This window comes from Brachycentrus maculatus, unplaced genomic scaffold (assembly GCF_059751285.1).
Source record: "Brachycentrus maculatus isolate JH-2025_06_01 unplaced genomic scaffold, ASM5975128v1 h1tg000448l, whole genome shotgun sequence".
In the NCBI taxonomy this organism is placed as follows: domain Eukaryota; kingdom Metazoa; phylum Arthropoda; class Insecta; order Trichoptera; family Brachycentridae; genus Brachycentrus; species Brachycentrus maculatus.
This window is the reverse complement of record NW_028281195.1, coordinates 2,501-16,338: the sequence shown is the minus strand read 5'-3', so window position 1 is coordinate 16,338 and position 13,838 is coordinate 2,501. Positions and strand designations below refer to the sequence as shown.

The 13,838-nt window shown below is 30.5% G+C and overlaps 1 protein-coding gene across 1 annotated transcript in view; it reads left to right on the top strand.

The window, feature by feature from the left end:
- Nucleotides 1-988: 988 nt before the first annotated feature.
- The window catches only part of LOC148302474 (cytochrome P450 4c3-like), a 14,400-nt gene continuing 1,550 nt past the window's right edge, over nucleotides 989-13,838 (top strand). Inside the window, exons 1-7 of the mRNA XM_088271560.1 lie at nucleotides 989-1,075; nucleotides 2,062-2,152; nucleotides 4,504-4,686; nucleotides 5,462-5,531; nucleotides 6,637-6,970; nucleotides 8,800-9,043; nucleotides 11,071-11,250. Coding sequence (XP_088127686.1) covers nucleotides 989-1,075; nucleotides 2,062-2,152; nucleotides 4,504-4,686; nucleotides 5,462-5,531; nucleotides 6,637-6,970; nucleotides 8,800-9,043; nucleotides 11,071-11,250 — 1,189 coding nt within the window. The remainder of the gene's footprint in view (nucleotides 1,076-2,061; nucleotides 2,153-4,503; nucleotides 4,687-5,461; nucleotides 5,532-6,636; nucleotides 6,971-8,799; nucleotides 9,044-11,070; nucleotides 11,251-13,838) is intronic.

Below are 13,838 nucleotides of genomic sequence, written 5' to 3'. Positions count from 1 at the left end.
CACTAGTTTGGAATTAATAAATATCAGTAAGATATCAAATATAAACAGATGTCAATTCAATCCGTCTGTGTTTGTCGCATGTACGTTCGAATAGTTTCCATATTTTCAGGGGAACTAGGTTTAACAAAATGACCTGGACACTGTCTATTGTGTTTTCAATACTGGCTTTGGTAGTAACATATGCCAGTTATTTACATTTTAAAAATAAAAGATTCTGGAAGCTTATATACCAATTTCCAGGAGACACGCCTTTACCAATATTGGGGAATTTGCTTGAGATAGGAAGTGATGGAGAAGGTATTTATACAATATGAATGCAGGTTTGATTCCCGGGAGTATATATATATATATATATATATATATATATATATATATATATATATATATATATATATATATATATATATATATATATATATATATATATATATATATATATATATATATATATATATATATATATATATATATATATATATATATATATATATATATATATATTTATACATATATATATACATATATATATATATATATATATATATATATATATATATATATATATATATATATATATATATATATATATATATATATATATATATATATATATATATATATATATATATATATATATATATATATATATATATATATATATATATATATATATATATATATATATATATATATATATATATATATATATATATATATATATATATATATATATATATATATATATATATATATATATATATATATATATATATATATATATATATATATATATATATATAAATATATATATATATTTATATAAACATTTTTTTCACTCATATTTTGTCCTAATGATAGCTATGTTTCTTGTGTAAAAAGTTAAATATTTTTATTATTTTTAAATATATGAAATAAGAGTGTGTGAACGTTTTGCAAAAAATAATTTACTTTTTTCTCTTCTTCAGAAATCTTCATAAAAGGATCTGAAATGATCAAACGGCTTGGCCATTCAACATTTCGTTTTATTATTGGAAATACTGCCTATGTTTGTCTATGTGATCCTGAGACGATAGAAGTTAGTTTTTATTTTGTTTTATAATTTTATATCTAAATCATTTGTTGAGCTTCGCAAATAATTCAGAAACAAAGCATTTTTCACATCATTTTATGATACAGCTAATAATGGTGTTTCATATTTGCAACTAATAGTATCAAGAATGTATGATGTATGTGTGGAAAATGATCTGGCAATGAATGAAGGTAATGGTGTTTGAAAGAGAGAAAGATTTGACAGAATGCAAGATTATCGTGCACAATGAATCCCTAGAACAGGTGCAAGAATTTTTATATCTAGGAAGCATATTCACAAGGGATGGAAAAGTGGATAAGGATATTAAGAGAAGAGTGAATGCAGGGAATAGAATAAATGGTGCTTTTAAAAGAGTGATTGGGAATAAGAATATGTCCATGGAAGCCAAGCTAGCGGTTCACAACGGCGTGCTAGTACCGACACTAATGTATGGAAGCGAAACATGGAACTGGCAAAGGAAGGATGAAAGCAGAGTGAACGATGTTGAAATGCGCTCCCTCAGACGAATGTGTGGAAAGTCATTGTATGACAGAATTAAAAACGACGATATAAGAAAGGAATGTAAGGCTGAACGAGGAATAATTGAAAAGATTAGGAAGAGTTCTTTGCGGTGGTATGGACATGTGGAGCGAATGGATAGCGAGAGAATGACTAAGAAAATATATGTGGCAAATGTGAGAGGGAAAACAGAACGTGGACGACCGAAAAAGACTTGGTACGATCAGATCAATCAGAACCTAAAATCTGGCGGTGTCAAAAGTTTGCGTAATCGGAGGGCATGTATGACTAGATGTATGGATGTGAAGGAGGCGAGGAGTGTATGTCAGGACAGAAGAGTGTGGCGTTCCATCCTCTCTGCCTACCCCTGCGGGGAAACGGCGTGATGGTAGTAGTAGTAGTAATAGTATATTAACTGGTCATAGGGTTAAAATGGATTTTCAAGATAATTTTTGATTTTTATATTTTTATAGGCGATACTAGGAAGCAACGAAGAAATAACCAAGCTCCAAGATTATGATTTCGTAAGAGATTGGCTCGGCGATGGACTTTTGTTAGCAACAGGTAATAATTTTTCCTTGTTTTAATTGAAATTTTAATATCGATTATCGATCAGGCAATTTATTACAATATGTATAAATATCCATAATCATTCCTTATTTATTTTAACAAACTTCTTGATATATTTATGAAATTTGGTAATGAAATAATAATATTTTTTACAACATTTTTAGTGTGTCCAACTTGTTCACAACTCTAAGTTACCTCCAATTAGGAGTTATTATTGTTTTTAAATTATTTTTGACATCTCGACATGGACGAAGAAGAATATGGTAGGCTTACGAACGTCATAGGCTGGTTTAAGTGATCACTTTTCACACGTGTTACATTCACATATTCTACCCATAATTGAGAACCACACTACTCAGTTTCTTGAATCTTCACATACAAATGAAAGAGCTTTTGCTTAATAAAAACTTTGCTCATTCCACCATAGATGTCTCTAGTGACTCCGCACACTGTGTTCTGAGTTTGATCGATATATCAAGAAGTATCAAGATAAAATTTTTTTTTGAAAAAACAAAATTATTTTGGTTATAAATCCTCTGTTAGGAAATCAGTAGTAGAACACTCATAACTGATTATCATAGGTGATGGTCATATTTCAGACTTGACCTTTCAAATCTATTTTATTAAGTTCTTATTATAAAAATAGTCTACCGAATCAACGACATTCAGTTTTATCAAAAATTTTAGATAACAACAACATAAATTAGATAAAAAATACAATCAATTAAATCATTGGTCTTATTTATAGATTAATGTAAAAAAATAATGATTTAATCGTGTAAATATATTATATTCATTTGCGCACACTTCTTTTTACATATTCAAGTGTATATTTTATGTATGTTAAGTAAAGTATTTTTTTAACAAAAAATGAAATAAAACGTAACAAGCGCCCTTGAGGTTGTATTTTACGAAAATGGCGCCACATAAATTAATCAAATTTATTATAATTATTTTGTTATTATTTTTATTTGGTTAGAGTCAAAGACATATGTGTCCAAGGTGCTAGGATCGAATAAACTCTACTTTAACTTGAATCCTATTTATAAACATAAAAACTTTATGACTATCTTACTAACTAATAAAAAAAAATTAAAAAAACATTTCAGTGTACATTTTTACTCTTTTACTTTTCTTAACTTAAATTTTTCATTTTCAAAAATTGATAACCATTTAATATTTTTATACTATTTATTAATTTGAAATTGACTTTGTAAAAAAAAATAATGATTTAAAAATATAAATATCTCTCTCTCTCTAACCGTTATCTGCACCCTAATGGTGCATCATATAAACGCAGTGTTATCTTGATCGTAAACACATGAAGGAAAGGTGATCAGCCCTCCGATTCATTTACTAGTCCAGTGAAATATTGAATAATTATTAGAGTGAAAAAATCACTAATATTTATTTGACCCGTCTGAGAATCGAACCCGGGACCTCCAGAACGGTAGCCGAGCCTGCTGACCACTTACACTACGGAGGTGGACATTTTTCACAGTTTTCTCTACTGTGAGAAAATCTATAGTTATCAAAAAAAGTCGTGTTTACATAAATAAAATAAAAAAAAGTGGTTTTATACAAGTGTTTTATTCTAATATTTGAATATTTTTGTATCGTGTAAGAAAGATATTTCAAGAAACATCCATCACCCGTATTTAAATTTGACCAAATAAATTTTTTGTTTATAACGAATTAAGAATGAGGGTAAAAATGTTGAAATGTCTATTGCAATGTATTATAGACCATAGGTTCCCAAAGTTGACTGGGCACGGCCCAACTAACAAAAATTTTGCGACCAATCTTGGGACCCACCTCTTAGCTTTCTTAGAGGAAAGAAGACATAAATATTGGTAATATATCGTTCGCCTCCGTAGTGTAATGGTCAGCACGCTCTGCTACCGTTCTGTAGGTCCCAAGTTCGATTTCTAAGGGGGGTAAAATAAATATAAGTGATTTTTTCACTGTTATATTTATTCAATATTACCCTGGACTAGTGCCAGAAGCAGAGGGCTGATCACCTTTCCTTCATGCGTAAACGATCAAGATAACACCGCGTTTATATGACGCAGTGCCCTATGTACCATTGGGGTGCGGATAAGAGTATTATTATTTATTATTATTCATAGATCAAATTGATCACTTCCTATATTTTTTTTTAAATTCATGTATGCAGTGGCGAGTTTCTATTTAGTATTTGGGAAACCATTTACGGCATAGACCTCAGAGAAAGTTCTGGAAAATATCTTATTACCGCATATTGAAGACGTTTTGTACGTGTTTCGTTCAATATAAAGCAATTTGAGATATTAATATACCACCTAAATATGAGATTTTGTTTCCAGATAAAAAATGGAGACGCCACAGAAAAATCATAACACCCACATTTCATTTCAAGATTTTGGAACAATTTATTGACGTGTTCAACGACAAAGGCGAAATTCTCCTTAAAAAATTATCTCCACACACTGGAAGGATTATTGATATCAACCCGTTTATCGCTCTCTACGCCCTCGATGTTATAAGTGGTAAAATTCATACCGTTTTTGGTGGGAATTTTTTTTTATCACGTGATTAATATGATATTGAATGAGTATAAAAATATTTAAGAGGTGTTTTTATAAGAAATATACAATTTCAAATTCCCCTCATTAAATTAATGGTGGAAACCGCCATTTGGCATATTGCGCCATCTTGTTGAAACCACAGCTCTCTCACATCAATGCCATTCAACTGAAATACGATGAAGCCAGTAATCATGGTATAATTTGTAAATATCTTAAAATTAATTGTATAAATTTGTAAAGGTGTATGATAACTTACTAAAATAACTCACTAAACAAACTAACATAACTAATAAAACTAACCCCACTAACAGGAATACTAACACTTATAAGTCAAATGTAAAAAGTGTAAATAAAGAATAACTCGACACTGGCTATAACACCCAAGAAGGGTGAAAAGCCATCAAAAAAAGAAGAAGAAGAAGTAATCATGGTTCTGTAGCGCTCTCCATTGACCGTGACATTCTGGCCAGCATCGTCTCAAAAAAATGGGCCAATGATTCCACCTGCCCATAAAACACACGAAACAGTGACTTTTAATGAATGTAAGGGCGTCTCGACACAGGCGCCTAGGTTTTCTCCACTTAAAATTTGGCAACTATGCTTATTGAGATAGCTATTTGACCAAAAATGTGTCTCATGGGTAAACAAAAATTTGCGTTGAAAAAGAGGATCATGCTGAAGTGTTGATTGTATGACTCATGAAGGAAAAGTTACATCATTACGATTTATTTTTCAGAATCTGCAATGGGAGTGAGTATTGATGCCCAGGAATGCGCTTCATCCGAATATGTCAAAGCCGTTTGCAAGTAAAATATCAAATTTTCTTTAAAAAAACAGTTCACTTAATGTTACAGGTGGTAATATATTACCATAATGGGGGATGAATCGATTGGTGATGGAAAAACCGAATGAAATGACAACTATTTTAACATAAGTCTTTACTAAACTCACTAGTCGGTCATTTCGAGCTAATCAATCTTATATGCAGTTTGATCAAAATATTAAAGTAAAATCATATATCCACTTTAATTTTATCATCTTTTGTAAAAACCTTATCAATACCTGATTGTACATTAGGCACTGCATCCTATAAACGCAGTGTTATCTTGATTGTTAACACATGAAGGAAAGGCGATTAGCCTTCCGCTTGAGGCATCAGTCCAGGTTAATATTGAATTTATATTAGAGTGAAAAATGATTTATATTTATTTAACTCCCCTTGGGAATCGAACCCGGGATCTCCAGCACGGTAGCCGAGCATTACACTATGGAAGCGGACTTTTATCTATATAACCTTTATTCGATCATATTTTGTATATTAAAAGCATTGAATAATTAATAATAATACTGTAAATTATTATTGTATCTCTTGTATGTAATGTATATAATCTAATAATAATAAAAAAAAAACAAACAAAAAATTAAAAAAAAATTGTATTAACATGTTAGTATTTCGGCTCAACACAGGCCATGCCTAAAGAGCCGTTATACATATAATAAATATGTATCTATGAATGTATCTATGTATCTAAGAAATGAAATAAGTAAATAAAAAATGATAACTTTTTGGTATGGTAAAAAAACACTATCCTTACCATCCATTGTTTACTTTGTGTAATACCACATTTTTAAACACTTATTTGTGACAATCGGCGTATGAAAATAATTCCATCATCAGGTCATTAAAATTAAAATAAAATTATTACGATTTGACATTTGTATAAAATAATAAAATTTTTTCAAAAGTTTATTTTTATACCAATAAAATCGTAATAATTTTATTTTAAATTTAATGACCTGTTGATAGAATGATTTTCCAAAACCGGTAGATACGAAAAAGTGTTTAAAAAAGTGGTATTACATAAAGTAAACAATGGATGGCAAGGAGAGTAATATTTGTTCATTTTACAGAATGTGTGAAATAGCAAATATCCGCATGTATTCTCCAATCAAAAGAATCAACTTTTTGTATGCGTTCACTCGCGACAGCAAAGAGCAGAGAAAAGCTTTGAACACGTTACACGGCTTTGCGAACCGCGTAATAAAATCTCGTAGAAACCTTCTAAAGGACGACATAAAAAACCGAATGATGGATGGAAAAGTAGAACTGGATGCAGAGGACTCTGTCATCGGGAGACGCATGAAAGTCGCTTTTCTGGATCTCCTATTGTTGAGCAAAACAGACGACGGATTGCCTTTATCGGATAATGTTATAAGGGAGGAAGTTGATTCATTCATGTTCGCGGTAAGCCCATTTTATAATTAGTTATTGTGAATGATAAACGCCTTCAGTTGTATCATACTTCCTACTTTTCGGCTTCCTTAAAACCCTCTGATAGGAGCAATGACTCATGAATATTTGCAGTCTATCCAATAGATGCCTTTACTCATTTTTATATAGTTATTATTGTAATGCATAAAGTTGCCTGACATATCGCTTACTCCTTTCAAGAACGTCATCTATCAAAAATCGTCAATTTTCAGTTGTGCATGTTTTTTGATTGCCCCAAAAATGTAATATATTTCAGCAAATGTGGCATATTTTTAACTTAATATTTACCCGCTACAGTGCAGAATGTGTTGTTTTTGCATTTTGAAGAAAAGGTATTGTTTAATATTTTTTACATATATTTCATATTTTTCAAACGGAGAAAAAACATTCAGGTTTTACCAAAAAAGATCTGTTGCACAGTAAAAAGTTCAATAGGTGGCTTGATATTTGTTTTCAATACATTTCATTACATTTTTAAATTTTAAAAACGATCTCCTGAAAAATCAAGTTTATTGATTTTTGACGTTGTTGAAAGGATTAAGCGATATATAAAATAGAACCCATTCAGGGATTCAGAATGAAAAAAATACTGATATAAAAAAAAAACATATTTGCGTTAATAATTAGTTATATTTTCTCTTTTTTTCTTTAAAACATACTTATTACCTTAAGTTTTTTATATGCCTATTAACTTTATCATTTGCTGCTTTATATTTAACATTTAGCCCTATGTTTTCTTTTTCGCTACTTTCGTATCTGTTTTTCAGTCTTGTTAATCTTAATTCCATGTCCCAAAATGAGCAATAGAAATTACTCATCGAGAATATTATACATGTGACTTATTTATGTAATATGTTCAAATAAATAAAAAAAATAAAACATTATCTAGGATTACTGTTCAGAGTATAGTGTAATAAATTAGATTAATTTTGTAAATGCAGAATAAATAACTAAGCATACTTAAAACTTTTTTTAAGTGCCTAATTATTCAGTACCTACTCACAATTTGGCTGTCCAAATTTAAAACACAGTAAGGGACATTTTTATGTAGTAGGTTTTTTTTTGCATTTATGGACTAAGACTCTACTTAGTCCAAAAATGCAGAAAAAACCTACTACAAAAAAATGTCCCTTACTGTGTTTTATATTTGGACAGCCGAATTGCATTAGATAAAAAGATTGGAAAAAAACGTACAAAAAAGTATTGAATAATGATGTATATATTACGCTGAAAATTGGCAAGTGTTGCATTATGAGAAGAGCAAAGTGATGATGAGCAGCAACTAGGGAGAAATTTTTAAGTATAAGATACATTCAAATTTATTAAAGTTTATTCCAAGTCAATTAGAATAAGTGTTTTTTAAAGTAGTATTTCACAAAGTGAGCGGTGAATGATAAGGGGAGTGTTGTCTTTCTATGTTCCAGAGACCCTTGAAATATCATTGAAAAATTAAATCTTTTTATTTTTATCAATATTTTCGGTAATAAAACTATTTTTAATGTTTCGAAATCGTTATAATTGAACAAATATCGGCTCAACTCCTAAAGGAATTATCATCAATATCGTATTGAATATATGCAAGTTACAAAATTAACTAAAAACATAGGTGGTTAACTATAAAATGGTGAACTTTACAAAAATGAAAAAAAAATGTTTTTTTCTAAGAAATTCTCTTTTCGTAAATATATTTGTCTTTGTAAGACATCTTCAATATATGTATATATTGATTACAATTATTGGGAGGATAAATATGGTTTTAGTTTAAGAAGATCATAAAATATAAGATAATATTTTGATTATAGGGTCATGATACTGTTTCATCATTAATTGGCTTCGCTCTTTACTCTATTTCGAATAACTCTGATGTTCAAAACAAGGCTTTTGAAGAGCAGAAAGAAATAATGGGGGATGATCCTCAAAGGTTGGTGTCTTACAGCGATCTTCAGAGGATGAAATACTTGGATTTAGTGATCAAAGAAACTCTCCGTTTATATCCTCCAGTCCCTTTGTTTGGAAGAAAACTAAATAATGATTTGACACTGCCGGGTAAGGGAGTTTTTATTTTTATTTATTTATTCAATCAGTAATCATTTTCTTGAATTCAACCAGACCGACCAACTACGTTAATTTTTTATATTAATATTTTTATCTGTAACAATTCCATGGACTGACTTTATTATACACATTAATAAGTATATATTGGCATCTGACTATTCATCGCAAAATCATAAATTGTCACATTTAAAGTATCACATTTTTAGGGATCGGTGCGGTGGTGGGTATGAGGAAGAAGTCGGATTGAATGGTAGTGTTTATTCAGGTACTATACAAAGCGGTGTCGTAGCGGTGTAGTAGCGGTGTCGTAGTCTCGGCGCTGGTTGGCAGCGAATATGGACTGCCAGGCTGGATGGAGTAGCTTCTTGAAGTAGGCGAAGATGCTGGACTGAAGATCATAGCGGAGAACTGAGGCTGACGTCTCGTGACGTCGTCGGGAGAGTGGTGTCGACTGTGTGATGATGCTGGTCGCGTTCCTGGTGGAGATATCGATCGTCGTGGTCCCGATGGAGGAATAAGATACCGCTGGTCGTGGTCCTGAAGGAGGAATTAGATGTGTTGGTCGCGTTCCCGGTGGAGGTATGAGATATCAATCGTCATGGTCTCGACGGAGGAATGAGATTTCGATGCACGGGATATACTTCTTTTATATGGTTCGACCCTTTTATGGGCTGCTCGACGTATGAGGAGCTGAAGAGGACTTCCGAAAATAGGCGAAAATGGCGGAAGAGATGTCATCTGTTGCTACAGACCAATCCGCAGGATTGAGACAAGAGAGAGAGAAATATGGTTCGGGAAGACATTGTTCTATTGTCTCGATGACCTGAAGAACCAAAGTTCGCATTTCCACATGTCTGCTGAAATGCAGACTAAACAAATTCAGGTCACCGCTCTTGGAACACGTGTACTATTTTTCCCCTAGTCACTCTCACATGCGTATAATGCATATTACAAAGTTGCATTATCAAATTCTGCGAAAATTAATGCCCTCTAATGCCTCTACACGCCCACGGGGTGCATGGCCACCACACATTTATTTATATTATCCGTACGAGTAATTTGATATTGACGTAATGTGTGTATTTTTTGTTTGATATTTTATACTATCATTAACTGTTCTTCTATCGAAGATATTTGGATATTGATTGTTATTGATAATTATTTGAATTTTACTGTCATCTATTCAATTCAAGCATGTTTTAAAAGAAATATATATATATGACACACAAATATTATTTTTACATTCATAATAAAAAAAGGATCTTTGAAGTCCTAGTTTGATTTTTTCGGGATTTACAATATATTTAAAGCGCATCAACGAAAATGGAGTAAAAAGTTATTTTAAAATCTTCAGAATGATACTTTATTTTGCGTAAGTCCATTCCAATTAGAATTATATATTATGCAAAGTATAAAATTTAACAATTATTCAGTACTATTTTTTTGGATTATTATATAACGAACTGCAAATGAACATAATGTCTCTGCATGTTTGAATAGTTTGATTTTAATTTTAATTTAACAGATATCATGAAAGTTTAATGTTAGTGTTTATATATAAATATATATATAAATATATATAAATATATATATATATATATATATATATATATATATATATATATATATATATATATATATATATATATATATATATATATATATATATATATATATATATATATATATATATATATATATATATATATATATATATATATATATATATATATATATATATATATATATATACACACACAAATACATGAATGTAACAATCATAACCTTACATTGTTTTAAGATTTAATTTTTATTTGTGTTTGATGCGTACAAGTAATTTATTTATTTTATTGAAAAATACCAAAAATCATTAAGTGCAATTATTTTGTTTTACTAAAATCTTAACTTTCGGAATTTTTTTTATCAAATAGTTGATTGTGTGACAAATGTAGCATACGTTCCAAAGCTCTAACCTACCTATGTACCTAACTACCCTGTGTGACGATTTTTTTTTTCAGATGGAAGAATTATTCCAGCTGGCGCTAATGTAGTGGTGATATTTATGGCTATGGGCCGAAATCCAAAGTACTTCAAGGACCCTGATACATATAATCCTGACAGATTTCTCCCCGAAAACCTTCTCTGTAAGCATCCATATCTCAATGTTGGTTTCAGCGCAGGGCCAAGAAACTGTATCGGTAAGTTTATCATAATTATTGAGGTATAAGTAGGTCTTGTGACCTGTTTTTAAGAGGGATCAGCATCCTGCAATGTCAGTTCCCAGCTGTCAATCCATCTCTTTGGTGGTCTGCCCGGAAATCGTCTACCTTGGGGTTGGTCGCATAGTGCAATGATGGGGAATCTGGATAGTTCAATTTTCCTCACATGCGTATACCATTGTCCCCTTCATTGCCTTCCCCACCTAACGACATCTTCGGTCTCGCATATTTCCCTTATCCTGGCGTTCCTTATTCTGTCTCGTAGACTCTTGCCAGATATGCTTCTTAGAGTCTTCATTTCCGACACTAAGAGTATTTAAGTATTTCATCTTAAGTAGGAGCAATAAATGTAAATATAAATGATTTTTTCATCTTTGTACTTAAAAATTTAAGCATTTTTGTAATAAAACGTTTTTTTTACTGAGAGTACTCATACTTTTATATTCTATTGAAATATGCGTTACACTTGTTTACATGAATTTAAAATTATTTACTCAATTTACAAATTAAAAAAAAGTATGTAAATACTTTGAGTCACGTTTTACTATCTTTTTACGAGTATAATTAATTAATACAATTTTTTTATTATTTTACTACATTCATTATGGAGATTTATTTCATATAAAGATTTATTTTTCTTATTTAGATTTCCTGTTCTGCTTTTTTTAAGCCTAAAAGTCGTATGTGACGCATTTCAAGTTGAAGATAGCATATTACTGTTGCTTACGTATTTGTGTTCACTATTAAGGTACGAGTATTGTAGAAAACAGTTTTTTTTATGTAAAAATGAATAATTGGCTTTGAAAGTATTTGATCAATACTCACAAGGTTGTCATATTTAATTGAGACCCTGTTTTTTAATCAAATTAATGGCCTTAATCTTTGATGCCCATGAAATAGAAATTTATACAGTAGTAAAATGGAATATATTTCTATAACTGCAAATAAAAAAAAAATGTTTCTGGCCACTCGAGTTATAACTCAAAATATTACACTCAGTACCACACAAAGGCCAAATAATGAATATTTTTTTTAGTAAAAAAAATAATAATTGTAATAATAATTTAAAAAATTATATATTATTTCAAAATTCCTCACCTTTGGTTCCCATTTTTCCTTTATTCTCAAACTCCACTCTCTAACTCACCCCCTCCCCCTTACTTACCCCCCCCCCTCCCAGATGATTATTTATGCTTTTGTTTGTATTCAGACCCGAAGATGGAAGCATCTGTAGATTCCGAAACTAGTAGTTAAAATACATATAACACTACTACTACTACCATCACGCCGTTTCCCCGCAGGAGTAGGCAGAGAGGATGGAACGCCACACTCTTCTGTCCTGACATGCACTCCTCGCCTCCTTCACATCCATACATCTAGTCATACATGCCCTCCGATTACGCAGACTTTTGACACCGCCAGATTTTAGGTTCTGATTGATCTGATCGTGCCAAGTCTTTTTCGGTCGTCCACGTTCTGTTTTCCCTCTCACATTCGCCACATATATTTTCTTAGTCATTCTCTCGCTATCCATTCGCTCCACATGTCCATACCACCGCAAGGAACTCTTCCTTATCTTTTCAATTATTCAATTCTTTACATATAACACAAGTGGTAAAAAACAAGTATTTTCATTTACAATTTCATCACGTATTACCAAGAAGTGAATGGCGAAGCAATAATTTTATTTTTATTTTTATTATTTTAGCCTAAGTAGGGCAATGAATTTGTTTGGTATTGCTTTAAATGATACTTTGATATTTTTTTAAAGTAAAACACACATGTGTGACGTAATCTATAACGACAATCTTTATTTTTATGAGAATGACCTAAATTGATGACGTGTAGATACAAATAGTATTTTTTTAATATAAAAATCATGGTCATTGTACTATTTTTATCTATATTTTTTTTTTACAAAACAAATAAAGATTTCAATAATACTTCCGGTTCATACATAAAAAACGACAAGTGAATACGAACATACTTTAGATACATCATAAATGTCTTACGTTATTTTCATTTTGATATATCGCTCACTCCTTTTACGAACGTCATAAATCAAAAATCATCATTTTTCAGTTAGTCATGTTTTCGGAATGCCCAGAAAATGTTCTATATTTCAGCATATTTTTAACTTAATATTTACCCGCTACAGGGTAGAAAGTGTTGTTTTTGTATTTTGAAGAAAACGTAGTGTTTATTTTATTTTTTTATGTACTAAATATTTTTGAAATGTAGAAAAAACATTCAGGTTTTACCTTAAAAGATCTGTTGCACACTGAAAAGTTCAAAAAATGGTTTGATATGTATTTTTAATACATCGTATTATATCTTTAAGCTTTTAAAACGTTCTCCTGAAAAATCAAGTTTTTTGATTTATGACGTTCTTGAAAGGAGTGAGCGATTTATACCAAAGAAATGCAAATTGTGAATAAATATATTTTTTTTAATAAGGAAGGACTTTTTAATAATATTTTTTAGAGACTTTATTTAATCAGCTTGTACCTTGGTCAACATACACAAGGTTTTGAGAGTACGGCTATGCAATCAAGTACCCTCACTAT